Source organism: Silene latifolia, chromosome 8 (assembly GCF_048544455.1).
Source record: "Silene latifolia isolate original U9 population chromosome 8, ASM4854445v1, whole genome shotgun sequence".
In the NCBI taxonomy this organism is placed as follows: domain Eukaryota; kingdom Viridiplantae; phylum Streptophyta; class Magnoliopsida; order Caryophyllales; family Caryophyllaceae; genus Silene; species Silene latifolia.
Window position 1 is genome coordinate 30,840,095 of NC_133533.1, and position 12,906 is coordinate 30,853,000.

The 12,906-nt window shown below is 38.6% G+C and overlaps 1 protein-coding gene across 1 annotated transcript; it reads left to right on the forward strand.

The window, feature by feature from the left end:
• The first annotated feature begins 10,956 nt into the window (after nucleotides 1-10,956).
• LOC141594966 (uncharacterized) lies at nucleotides 10,957-12,520 on the forward strand. The gene is made up of 4 exons (XM_074414944.1): nucleotides 10,957-11,022; nucleotides 11,135-11,310; nucleotides 11,497-12,073; nucleotides 12,227-12,520. Exons 1-4 carry the CDS (start codon nucleotides 10,957-10,959, stop codon nucleotides 12,518-12,520), a joined length of 1,113 nt encoding a protein of 370 aa, XP_074271045.1.
• The last annotated feature ends 386 nt before the right edge of the window (nucleotides 12,521-12,906 follow it).

Below are 12,906 nucleotides of genomic sequence, written 5' to 3' on the forward strand. Positions count from 1 at the left end.
GAGTATTTAAAGATAGGCTTTCCATTTTTTCTTTAAGAAAATTTTGAACTTGTTCGCTCAGTTTTACTTGTTCTGTTAATTTGGTCTCCCATTCTGGCTTTTGTTTTAACACGAAGTCCTTGATTTCAGGAGGACCTTGGATACTAACAGCTGAAGAAGATGAATAAGAAGTTGAGGAAGAAGTATCTCCTTCAGACGTAGTTCTTTTATTTAAAAGAGAAATGATATTATCTATTTTTTCGTGTAAAGAACCAATTTGTTCTCCTACTATTTTTAAAAATAGATTTGAATAGTTTTGTTGTTGTATCAAAACATTTAGATGAAATGTTGTCATAACAGTATCTTTATTGTCAAATAATTTTGCCAGGGCAATAAAATTACAGTTTTCCATCCTAAAAGAATGTAAAGGAGGGTAAATATCATTTAACTCGTCTCCATTAGATAAAATATAATTTCTTTCTAAAACAGAAATGTATTGTTCTACATACGTAGCACAAAACCAAGGTACAAAATATGTAATCTGGTTATGAAAAGTACAAAAAGTCATAAAATTCCTTTTGTATTGTTGCTTTTTTATTATCATCAAAATCTTTTAGGAACCATGTCCTGAAAATCTCCCATCTGGGTAGCTTAAATTCTTCTTTAATCTCATATCTAGCTTCAGATCCGAAACTAAAGTCTATTATAGAAGTTTTTCTATCCATTACCAAAACTAAAACTCATTTGAGACATAGTCTCAACATTCTCTTCATTAGAATGTCCCCTTAATATGTTATCTCTATGGAGTTTGAATTCATCCATTCTGGGTTCCTTCGGTTCATCAAGAGATGAATCATCATCTTTAATTTCTTCTCTTATTTGAGAAGTTGAGTGTCTAGATGTACTCGGGTGATCTAGTATATAGTCACATGGAGATATATAAGATCTCGCAGAATTATATCTAGTAAGTCTAGAAGGGCTGCTACTAGTTCTTCTTAGCAGTCTATTAGTTTGATTATTACCAAAGTTTAAAGTAACAGTTCCATCACCTGTCTATGTTACATCTAACAGATCTGTGTAAATAACAGGTTTAGGTGTCATAGCCCTTTCAATTTTCCAATTTTCAGGGAACGATATTTCTTCCCATTTAATCCTTCTTCTAGTCGTTATATCATACTTATGAAAATTAGTCTCTATGACAATGGTTTCATTAATTGGTTTATCAGCCAATTTTCAACAAGGATTCAGAGTATATAATGGTTTAAATTATATTCTATAACATATACAAATAATTTCAGATCCTTGAGCATAGTTATAACCATGTGTTTTAACGTTCAATGTTAACGCATCTAATATATTATCATCACTTAAAGACAGTGTTAAATTTGGATAGACATCAAAATAAACTGGTCCATGAGCCAGACTTGATTTTATGACACCCATGATTGATTTTTTCCACTCCAAATATCTTCCATCTCTTAGGGCTGCTATAAAGCTCTCAGGTAGACCTTCTAAGGTTAGTGGTTTAAAAGCCACTTAAACCAGACCAATATGAATAACTTTGTGGTCTGACTTTTTATAAGGTTCTAAATCATGGTTGTTCAGTAATTGTAGAAACATTTCTTCACTATTAAGTGAGACTGCTTCTTCTGTAGTTTTGACTACTTGTTTTAAACCCAATTTTTCAAAGGTGCCTAGTTTATAAATTGTTTTAGCACTTACTCAAGGAATAGTCCATTTATTAAGTAAATCTAGATCTTGAGGTATATCAACCTCGTGACTAATATATACTCATAAAGGTTAGAGAAACATTATGTTGAACTATATCTAACTATTCCAATTAATTATCACCACCATGGCTCTGATACCACAAAGGGAGCTCAGCATACACCAATATCCAGCCAGATAGATCAAGGTTTTTACTAAAAAATGTGTATACTATCATTTATTATAACTCAATGTCCACTTCACAACACCCCAATCGCCTATCTTTTGGCATAGCGGGCAAACAGAACGGACCTAAGAGAATATAATAATTGGTAGTAACAAAAGTTTAAACTATCGTAGGACCATATCATATATATATATATATATATATATATATATATATATATATATATATATATATATATATATATATATATATATATATATATATATATATATATATATATATATATATATATATATAGTAATCACATACATATCAAAAACCTCGTCAAATAGATATAGACTTTGGCCACGAATGACATACAGATATAGTGAAGTGAGTCGGGATCCTTTTGGGAACACAACAATTGATAATAAGAGTAGATTACCGGGAGAGTGTCATGTGAGACTTATAGTGAACTTCGGGGCGAAGTTCTCTTTCAGGGGGAGTGAATGTAAGAACTCGGAAAATTTAGAAGAAAGAAAACGATACGGGAGAAAGTAATGAGAATTGAATAAGAAACTTAGGATAAGTATGATATACGTGCACAGTTAATAAGAGTGATAATGACAACTAGACCATCGTCGGACCTTAGGATAAAGTATAACGGCAAGAGAACACACGAGAACCGAGAATGAGGATTTAGAGAAGACTGAGGACTTGGGAAAGAGAGTGATTGGCGAAGTTCGGGGACGAAGTTCATTTTTAAGGAGGGAAGATTATAATAATCAAATAATTTGGGACCCACAAAGGACCTAAGGACACGTGAGGGAACCCACGTATACTCGGAAGTAAAGGATGTCACCTCCCACGAGACCAAGTAAGACCTAAAATAGACCTAGTTGACTTCCAGTGGACCAAGTAGAACCTCTAGCGGATCAAGTGAGTGGCACTCGGTCGAGTAAAGAGTATACTCGACTGAGTGAGTGTCACTCGGTCGAGTGAACCGGTCACTCGGTCGAGTGGCACTATGTTGTACCCAAGAAATGATATTTCGGGATTTCATCTTATCCAAACCCTTATCCTCTTCATTCTTCTTCTTCTTCTTCTTCTTCTTCTTCTTCTTCTTCTTCTTCTTCTTCCTTCTTACTCTAAAACACTCTCCCCTCTCTCTCTAAATGCTCCCTAAACCTTCCCCTTAGCCTCCAAGCTTGGATTAATAATGGAACACCTCTCCTAGTCCCCGATCTACCTTTGTAAGTCAAAATCTCACCTTTTTCCTCTTTGTCTTATGTTAATCTCGATTAAGGGTTTACTAAGAGAGATTAATTAGTATTTATCTTATGTAATATAAGTAATTAGTGACTATTAATAAAGGGTTTCATATTATTGTAGTGTAGAACGCATTGTGATAGTGTTCTATGAATTATTTAGGGTGATACGGTTTTATGAGATGGAGTCAAGTCGCAATCAAGTAGCTTGTGAAGAATGAGAAAAGGTAGGTAATCCTACTCGGTTTCAATATTGGGTACGCATATTTGGTTGTTTTTCCTTGCTAGTATGAGTCGTTAGTATGTATGTGGGATTAAATTCATGAATGGGTTATATGTTAAATGTTGTTCTTCCATTGGTCATGTATGGTTGTGGTTGTAATGTGTTGGAGGTCTTTGGTGGTGGTACTTGATTGTTGAGGAGACGTAAGACGGTTGGGATACCGTCTTGCACTCGGGTCGCCCCTTGGTGCTTCCCACTCCATGGGGGATGTGCACATTAATGGCTTCAGTCACAGAGGGACTCGTATAGTTGAGGCACGACGTCTGGCAGGGAATCCGGTTGGCTTCCGGACCCGGTACGTCTAGGCGTGTCCCGGTACCTTTGTGTGAGGTGTGGTGTCGTGGGCGTGGGCGTGTCCCTGGCACCGGTGGTTATGGGTACGTCTGGGCGTGTCCCGGTACCGGTATGGTGATTGCATAATCGAGTCTCATTCACATAATCATTATGTCACTTCACTACTTATCGAGTCACGTTTTATGTTTGTGTATTGAAATTGACGTTTGTGTGTCTGTGTAAATCAATATCTATCTATATTATAATAGGAAGCTTTTCCGAGCGATTACAGAGAGTCCAAGTTTTCCGAACTGTCGAAATTATTTTTTTAATAAAAATATGTTCATCTAATATCTTCAGTTAATATTTTTAATATACCGGTATTGAAGTTTGACGGCTAGGCTAACTCTATCTGAAAGAGTTAGATGTTTACAGTGATACTCATGTTGCTATCTGTGTATGAATATATACTCAGTAATTTTCATGTAATATGCAACCCATGAGATTAGTTTCTATCATATACGTGTAATGCAGAGTAGTTGTAGATTGTCTATTTCTAACAGCTGATTCTTTTCTATTTAGATTGATGTAAGGAGTAATTTTTTTAAACATTTTGCTATCTTATAAATGATCAGTTTGATTGCTTTTTATGTACATATTTGTTGGGTCTCTAATTTCAATATATCTACTCACGTTTTTTTTTTTTTTTTGCATTTGTTTCAACCCCTGCGCTGCTTTGATCTAATTAAACTCGTAGTCAGAAACATCCAAAAGCCATTAACAATAACGGAGGACATCAAACACATGGTTGAGATAGGGAGAAGAGATCCAAAAACAAGAGATCTAAAATGCCTAAAGTGTACTATATCTATATTAGTCATTTATCATATTTTAGATACAAAGATCAAAAGAGAGAAGACTTGACATATTGTATGTAACGCGTGCAATGTTAAGTGAAATAAAATACGAAAGGATTGTTATGTTTGTTTCGTTTCACCAATTAAACCTCTAAAAACAACCATCAAAAAGATAAATTGTGTAATCCAAGGTTCAATTAGTTTACCAAATAAAATCATATGCTGAAATAATCATGATCGTTAATCAAATTATGTTAGCATTGAAATTATCCTACGTACCCCTTTACACAATAAAGGCCTAAAACGTCTTTACACATTATACATTTAGGCAATTGTTTAAGAATCTGCTGAAACATTAATGATTGTTAATCAAATTATGTTAGGATTAAAATTGTCCTACAACCCCCTTTATACCAATTAGTAGACTATATACAACCAGTTGTATACAACTGGTAGTATAAATTTAGAACTTTATAATAAAGGATTTGAGCTTATATGTACATTTTACGAGCTTTATTGAAAAGAATCTGATCGCTTTTATATAAATTTTAAACTCAAACTATTATAATGAAACTCAAAAATAATACATATAAGCTCAATGAGATTTCAATTTTGACACCTAAAAAATTAAAGTGTAACTCATAAATTTTAAAGCTCGATTAGATTTGTATTGATTTACCATGCTCATATACGTATGAATGTATAGTCTTATTTATGCTTCTACACAATAAAGGCTAAAACATTCTTAAACATTACTTATACATTTAGACGTTAGCCAATTATTTTAGAATCCGTGCAAAGCACGGACGCCACACTAGTGTCACCTATTTTCGGGGTGGCCTGTGTCAATCCATCTGATATATTTGATCATATAGGGAGTAGTTCCAACCATGTTGGCTTTGGTAGCATGCGGGAGAAGGGACGAGCCATGATGACATTCGAGTCGAGCTTAGTTGATTAGATTAGTATAGTAGTCATGAGTTGTATTATTTTATTATTCTTTATGGTTATGTAATTCACTAAATACCTCATTTATATTAATCGTTTCTTAATTGCAACTTCGATTTCACCACCTTGGGAAACCGAGATGGTAACATCTCCCAATTACATTGGTCGGGTAAGAAGGGGGTGTTACAACATTAGTTTAGGTCAGTTGGTTTATTTATGGTAGGTGTGCGATTTTTTTTTTTTTTGGTGAAATGTAAATTGTATTAATTAATAACTCATTACACCAATCCATATCAGTCATTCCGTACCATACAAATCAGCATAACTTATACTAATTCTACCTTAGTAAGCCATGTCATTGCTTTCCTATGACCCTTACAAAGTGCTAAAGAATTGAGTTTCACTCTCAAACTGGACTGTACTCTACTCAGAACAGCATTAGGATGCTGCACCAACCCATCAAACCTCGCAGCATTCCTGTTAATCCACAGTACATAGATCAGAGTTGCAATAGCCGCCATGATCACCTTCTTCTTCAGTAGAGAACGACATCTCCAACCTAGAATCCAACTAACTCACCATATCACCTTGGGAGGCAAAACCCAACCACTGTTGTACCAGAGCCAAACATCTCTGACTGTAAACACAATCAAAACACAAGTGCAAGTGAGTTTCCTGTTGAACACCACACAGATCACACACCCCATCACTAATCACCCCAAACCTGAGTAACCTATCTTTTATCAATAGTTTATGATGAACAAACATCCAATTGATGTAGTTAACCTTTGGTAAACAAAGCATGTTCCAAACAAAGGGCACCCATCTTACTGGCCTATGATCTCTAATCAACCAATCATAAACCTCATTGAGAGAGTAATCCTTATTGAGCCATCCATTAGAGATGAAACCAGAATGAAGTTCCTCCTTAACTCTGCAGATTTGTCGCCAAGTCCAACTAGAATTAGGAGTAGATTTGTAGTCCCACCAATATACTCTCTTCATATAGATAAGATGCACCCATTTAACCCACAAGGTATCTTTTTTGTGGGCTATTCACCAGGTGTACTTACCTATGACAGCAAGATTCAAGAAAAAACAATGTCTTATGCCCAGTCCACCTCTATCACAGGGAAGGCAGCAGGTCTCCCAGGCAACAGCAAGAACCTTATGATAATGATCAGTGCCTGACCATAGATAATTTCTACAAACAACATCCACCCTACTAAGAACTCCCTTTGGTAAAAGGAAAATTCTGGACCAGTAACTGTGCAGCTCAGACAGCACAGTCCTTACCAAAATAAGTCTTCCAGCATAACTCAATTTCTTTGACCCCCAACCTCGTATTATGGCCACAATTTTCTCCACAAGCAAGTTGCATTCTGAATTTGTGAGTCTTTTATAGGAGATGGGTATGCCAAGGTACCTGAATGGGAACTGTCCAAGCTTGAAATCAGAGAGTTGCAGAATAGCCTCAGCTGTTAGTCCGGAAACTCCATTCATGTATAAATCAGATTTGTCCTGGTTCATATGAAGACCAGAAGCCCCAGAGAAAGAGAGGAAGGCTCGCATAAGCACTTTAACTGATCGAATATCACCCCTACAAAACAGGAGCAAGTCATCTGCAAAAGCAAGATAACACAGCCCTAAAGCCCTACACATGGGATGGAATTTAAAATCTTGCCTTTGGGTTACCACAGTCAGAATCCTTGTAAGGTACTCAAGGAAGAGGGTGAACAGCAAATGAGACATTGGATCACCTTGTCTGAGATCCCTCTTGCCCATGAAAAAACCAAACTGAGTATCATTAAGAGAGAGAGAGAGAGAGAGAGAGAGAGAGAGAGAGAGAGAGAGAGAGAGAGAGAGTAGTAGTAGTAGTAATGATGAGACACACTGCATAATCCAGGTTACCATGAGGTCAGGGAACTCCAGAGCACGCAGCATCCCCTCAACAAACTCCCACTCAGTGGAATCATAGGCTTTTCTAAGGTCTATCTTCATCAATACCCTGGCGGAGTAGATCTTCCTGTTGTAAAGGCGTACCAAATCTTGACAAATCATTATATTATCAACAATCTCTCTCCCTTGAAGGAAAGCACTCTGATTGAGACTCACTATATCAGCAAGAGTGCTAGCAATCCTATTACATATTACCTTGGAAATGCATTTGTAGATCACATTGCAGCAAGCAATGGGTCTATAGTCAAGGACGGATGCAGGACAATCCTTTTTAGGAATCAGAGTAAGGATAGTGGCAATTAACTGTTTAAGAAGTTCACCATTCCTGAAGAACTCGTGAACAACACCACACACATCATCCCCAATTATATTACGACTGAAACTAAACCCAAGATTAACTGGAAAAAATCAAAGTAAAGGACTAAAAAACGATTTTCCCAAAAAACATTGACCTTTATATATTGACTAGATGATTAATATGCAATTATTAAAACAATAAAACTCTAAAACAAAAATGGATTTTTTAAGTAGAGCACAATCTTGATGTTGACTTCAAACTAATGTGAAAATAGTTGTTTGAAGCCAACCACAAGTTCGTGTTCTACTAAAAACGAATACTCAATCGCGTGCACCATTTTACTCTATTCCGTACATTTTTCTCTTTATTCCGGATATACCCCTCTCTTTTCTCACCCCACTAAAAAAGAATGAAACAAGACATAATTAAACCCCCCCCCCCCCCAAAAAAAAAAAAAGCTAAAAACTAATAACACAAAACCCAAAAAAAACAAAAAAAAATCTAAAACATATCAAAAAAAGAAGAAGAAAAGGCGAAACATCGAACATGTTGTACGTTCCTCTCAACACCCAACCCTAACAACCCGTCCCCCACCCGATCCTACCGCCGGCCACTAAAGGTCGCAATCGGGTCACTCGGGTTCGAGTGTGATCGGGTCATATTGCTTATTTGGTTCGAGTCAGGTTCTGGTTGGTCACTTACTGGTCAGGTTAACCAGGTTAATAACTACAACATGTCAGTTCAGGTTCGGGTCGGTTGACTAATGGGTCGGGATATATCGAGTTAATATGCTTGATTGGGTCGATTTTGGTCATTCATGGGTTGATTCATTTGTATTGGTCGGGAAACTATAAGTCAACACCAATAGAGTACTAAATTTTTAAACTATAAATCATTTTCATAAGCCGCTTGCGAATATCGACACTAAACATTTACAATTTTCGAAAAAACAAAGAATGTTTTTTTATAATTTTTCTACTTCTTGTTTCATTTTTTTTTTACCACTCTAACGATTTTTTCAATTTTTTTCGCTTTTTTGTAAACTACTTAACAAATAATTTTAATGCTATGAGACTTTTTAAAACTTTTTTTTCCAAAATATTTTTTTTTTGAAGTAAATAAAACGCTTTTTAAGAAACCGTGCACAAAAATCGACAATAAGAATTGTATATAAAAACTACCAATTGAATTTGAATTTTTAAATTTGGCGCCAAAATCAAACATGGAAATTTGAAAATTCTACTTAGCGCCAAGACAAATTCAAAATTTGAATACATAACAACACGAATGAAAACAATAATAAAGAAAAGAGAAAAGAGAAAAGAGATGTTACCAACTATGGAGGAAAATAAGAACAAGGAAGAAGAAGGATTACAATAAAGCTTGAATTTTGAATATATATAAATGATAAAGATGAGTTTTTGATCCAAATTACAAGAGTACGTGAATGTTTCACTCTCTAAAGTAGAATAATGAGAGTTAGATAGATAATTTCGTAGGTTTATGCTTATATAGTAGGTTACAAAATAAGTAAATGAAGTAGTTTAGGACCTTTAGGTAGCTAAAAGATGCGCGCAAATCTGCAGAACCGCACGCCAAAGTTGAGGAACGCCCGGTGAGAACTGCACGATTCCAACTTCCCTGAAAGATACCCGCACTTGGCACTTGAGCAAGGCACGGTGAGAACCGCACTGCCTTGCCTTCACTAATTTTGATGCGCGCATTGCTCCCAAGATCATCGCTGGACTCCTTTTTTCTTCATTTTAGGTCTTTATTCCTTCTTTTCTTGGGTCATGAATCATGTGGTTGATTTGTGGACCTCTCTTAAGTTAGTGTGATGTTTGTTGGGCCTCCATCATGTGACGGTTTTATGCAACTAAAGCAATTAAATCATATATGTCCATATATTGTATATATATGTGAGCAATAAGTAAAGGTTTTTAACATCGGAAAACACGTAGATAATGTAGTTATCATGTAGCAAGGTGTTTGGGCCAAAATATGTATATTGGGCCACACAGATAATTGATCCAGCAAGAGGGTTATAAGGGACGAATTGGGCCGGATAGGTTGGCAGCCTTGAGAAGACCGTAAGCACGGGGCAGCCACGTGGACTTCTGACAGAATGAAGAGCGATGGGCCTCAGTTAGCAAGCTAACACCCGGCAGCAGGAGAAGCCCAACGAGGATGTAGTTCGGCTAATTTATTATGCAAGCAACCTAACCCTACTAGGATTTGGATCCTATATATAAGGCAAAGGGAGGAAGAAAGAGCATTCATTCATAAACATACAAACCCTAGACATTGTACTAGCAAGATAGTCGTGTCACCATTATTATATTCGTCCACCATATTAAAAAGCTAGTGCAATCATTAGAATGGTACCGTCCCCTTTCCGCGATCGTTTCCCACATTGGGTTTTCCGCATCACCAAAGTTCTTCTATTAATCCCTTATTTACGTCCATATTAGGTTACGTGTCAACCATACTTACATCGCTAATCCCACAAATAACGCATAAGACCACTTTGACCTAATTGAACCTAATTCGGTAGAAAAATACCAAAACAGTTTGGCACCCACCGTGCGGCATAATGGTTGTCATCGTTAATTACTTAATACGGAATGGACAGAAGCAAGAACATAACATCAGCATCACCAGCTGGGTCAGGTAACCAGCCGCCGTTGATACCACCAAACCCCATCCATAATCCGGCTTCAACGGCTCAACCTCAGGCACCCGAACACACGTCGAGAGTCACACCTGCGGCTAACGTCACATTACCTCCCAAGACTCTTACTGCAGGAACGCATTCTAAGTCGGATAAGGGACCAGGAGGCGTGAATCGCACCCCACCACCAAGTCCAACACAGACCTTGCATAACGGCATGGATAATTTGCAGAATGCAATCCAAAGTATGCGAGAAGGCCACAGAAAGGCAGAAACCCAAGCAACAAGGAGGAACAGGGAGCTCTGGGCACAGATAGACCTCATGAAGCAGCATGCAAACACGCCAGCAAGTACAGAAGGTGGAAACCAGGCCCCAATAGTGGAGCATTCATAGGGGGCATTAGGCAGCAGGAATCAACCGTGGCAGATCCCAGCCGAGTTGGTTATCAGATTAGATCTGACAGCAGTACCGTCAGGAGAAAGAATACTTCCACAGGGGCTAGGATATCTAACACCAGATAGCTGGCAGGCTGTCAGCAGCGCAGAGATGATACCAGGTAATGCTCCAACCAGTAATTTCGTTAAGACTAACCAGACACCTGGCGCAGGATTTGTATGTAGGCTGGCACCCGGGGACACTCATAACATCAACTCCCCTTGATAACGGAGAAAATCAAAGCCCTGGAGAGTTCTGTTCAGGAAGCAGCACCCGGAATAAGTAACAGCCACCCGGTAGCCGCAGTGCAGACTCAGGCAGCCTAACAAACCAGCAGTACTTGGAGTTAAGGGAGATGCTCATCAGGGTACTAGGGATGCCACCTCCACTTGAGAAGGCATGCCCTGATAGCTACGCAGACTCGCCATTCGTGGACGCAATATCGGTTGTCGCCATGCCAAAAGGGTTCAATAACCCGAATATAACACTCTATGACGGCACAACAGACCCCTTCGATCACGTGAGCCAATACAAATGAAAAATGATGACAGTAACGACCATTGGGCATGTAAAGGAAGCTTGCATGTGCAAGGGGTTTGGATCAACACTATAAAGACCGGCGCTCTGATGGCTCATAACTCTACCTAACAGGTCAATTTCAACATTTTCCGACTTGGTAAACGAGTTCACTGAGCAGTTTGCCAGCAGCCGGAAGCCACAAAAGCACGCTGTTGATTTATACAGAATAGTCCAAGGCGTCAACAAGACGATTAGAGAATTCAACACCAGGTTCAATAACGAAAACGTAGCAGTACGGGAGTGTGATGTGTCGACAACAGTAGAAGAATTCAGGAGGGGCCTACACCACGATTCAAACCTATATAAACTGCTGACAATGCAAATTTGCCACAGCTTTGAGGCAGTCCAGGAAAAAGCCGCAACAGCAATCAGACTGGAAGAAGACATGCTCGCCAGAGCAAGGATACCGAGTACACCAAGCGTATCTAGTACATCAGCTGTAGAAAAGTCAGGCAGGAAAAAACCCACTGGGAAGGAGGAGGAGAGATACAAACCATACGGCATAGGAGTGAACAGAATCGACAATAGGGAGGAGAATCAACAGCTTCCCACGCTGGCCGAGTACGGGTTCACAACTAGCATTGGGGGAATTCTGAAAGCACTAAGGGAAATGGAACACGGGGTGATATGGCCTAGGCCTCCAATAGAGGTATAAGCTTGGAGGAGGGATAGCAAGAAAAAGTGCGAGTTCCATCGTGATATTGGACACACTACGGAGGATTACTACACTTTGCGCAGGAAGATCAGGCGTTTGCACGAGCAAGGAGAACTGAGCCACCTATTACCATGTGGGGGCAAGCAGCAAGATAAGGTAGGCTTCTCAAAACAGGCTAAGCCCTCCCCACCGCCAACATGCACCAAAATAATAAACGTGATAACAGGCGGCTCAGACCTAAGCGGATTGACATATTCGGCAGCAAAGAGACACGCTACCAAGACTAAGGGCAATAGACCTGAAACCTCTTGGAGAGTTTCCCACGACGACCTGCCTGTTGTCGCCTTCAACGAAGAAGATGTCCATGACAGTCAGGAACACCATGACGCACTTATCATAACACTGTCAATGGCAATTGCACAGTTAGGAAGGTCCTGGTAGATACTAGCAGCTCAGTCAATTTGATCATGCTGAAAACCATAGAAAATATGGGATTCAGTAAGAAAGACTTGCAGAAGAAAACCATCCCACTAGTGGGATTCAGTGGGGAAACAGCTAACTCACTAGGAGAAATCGTGATCCCAACTTACGCAGGAGGAATCAACAAGAAAGTAAGGTACCTGGTAATCGATGGACCATCCACTTACAATGTTATTCTTGGAAGACCATGGTTGCATCTGATGAAAGCGGTCCCCTCAACCTATCATTAGTGTGTGAACTTCCCCACACCCTGAAGAGTAGAAAAGATACGCGGAGATCAGGAGGAAGCTAGGGGATGCTATAAGAAGGCACTAAAATGCACAGCTAGTCCCCCAGCATAGCAATTA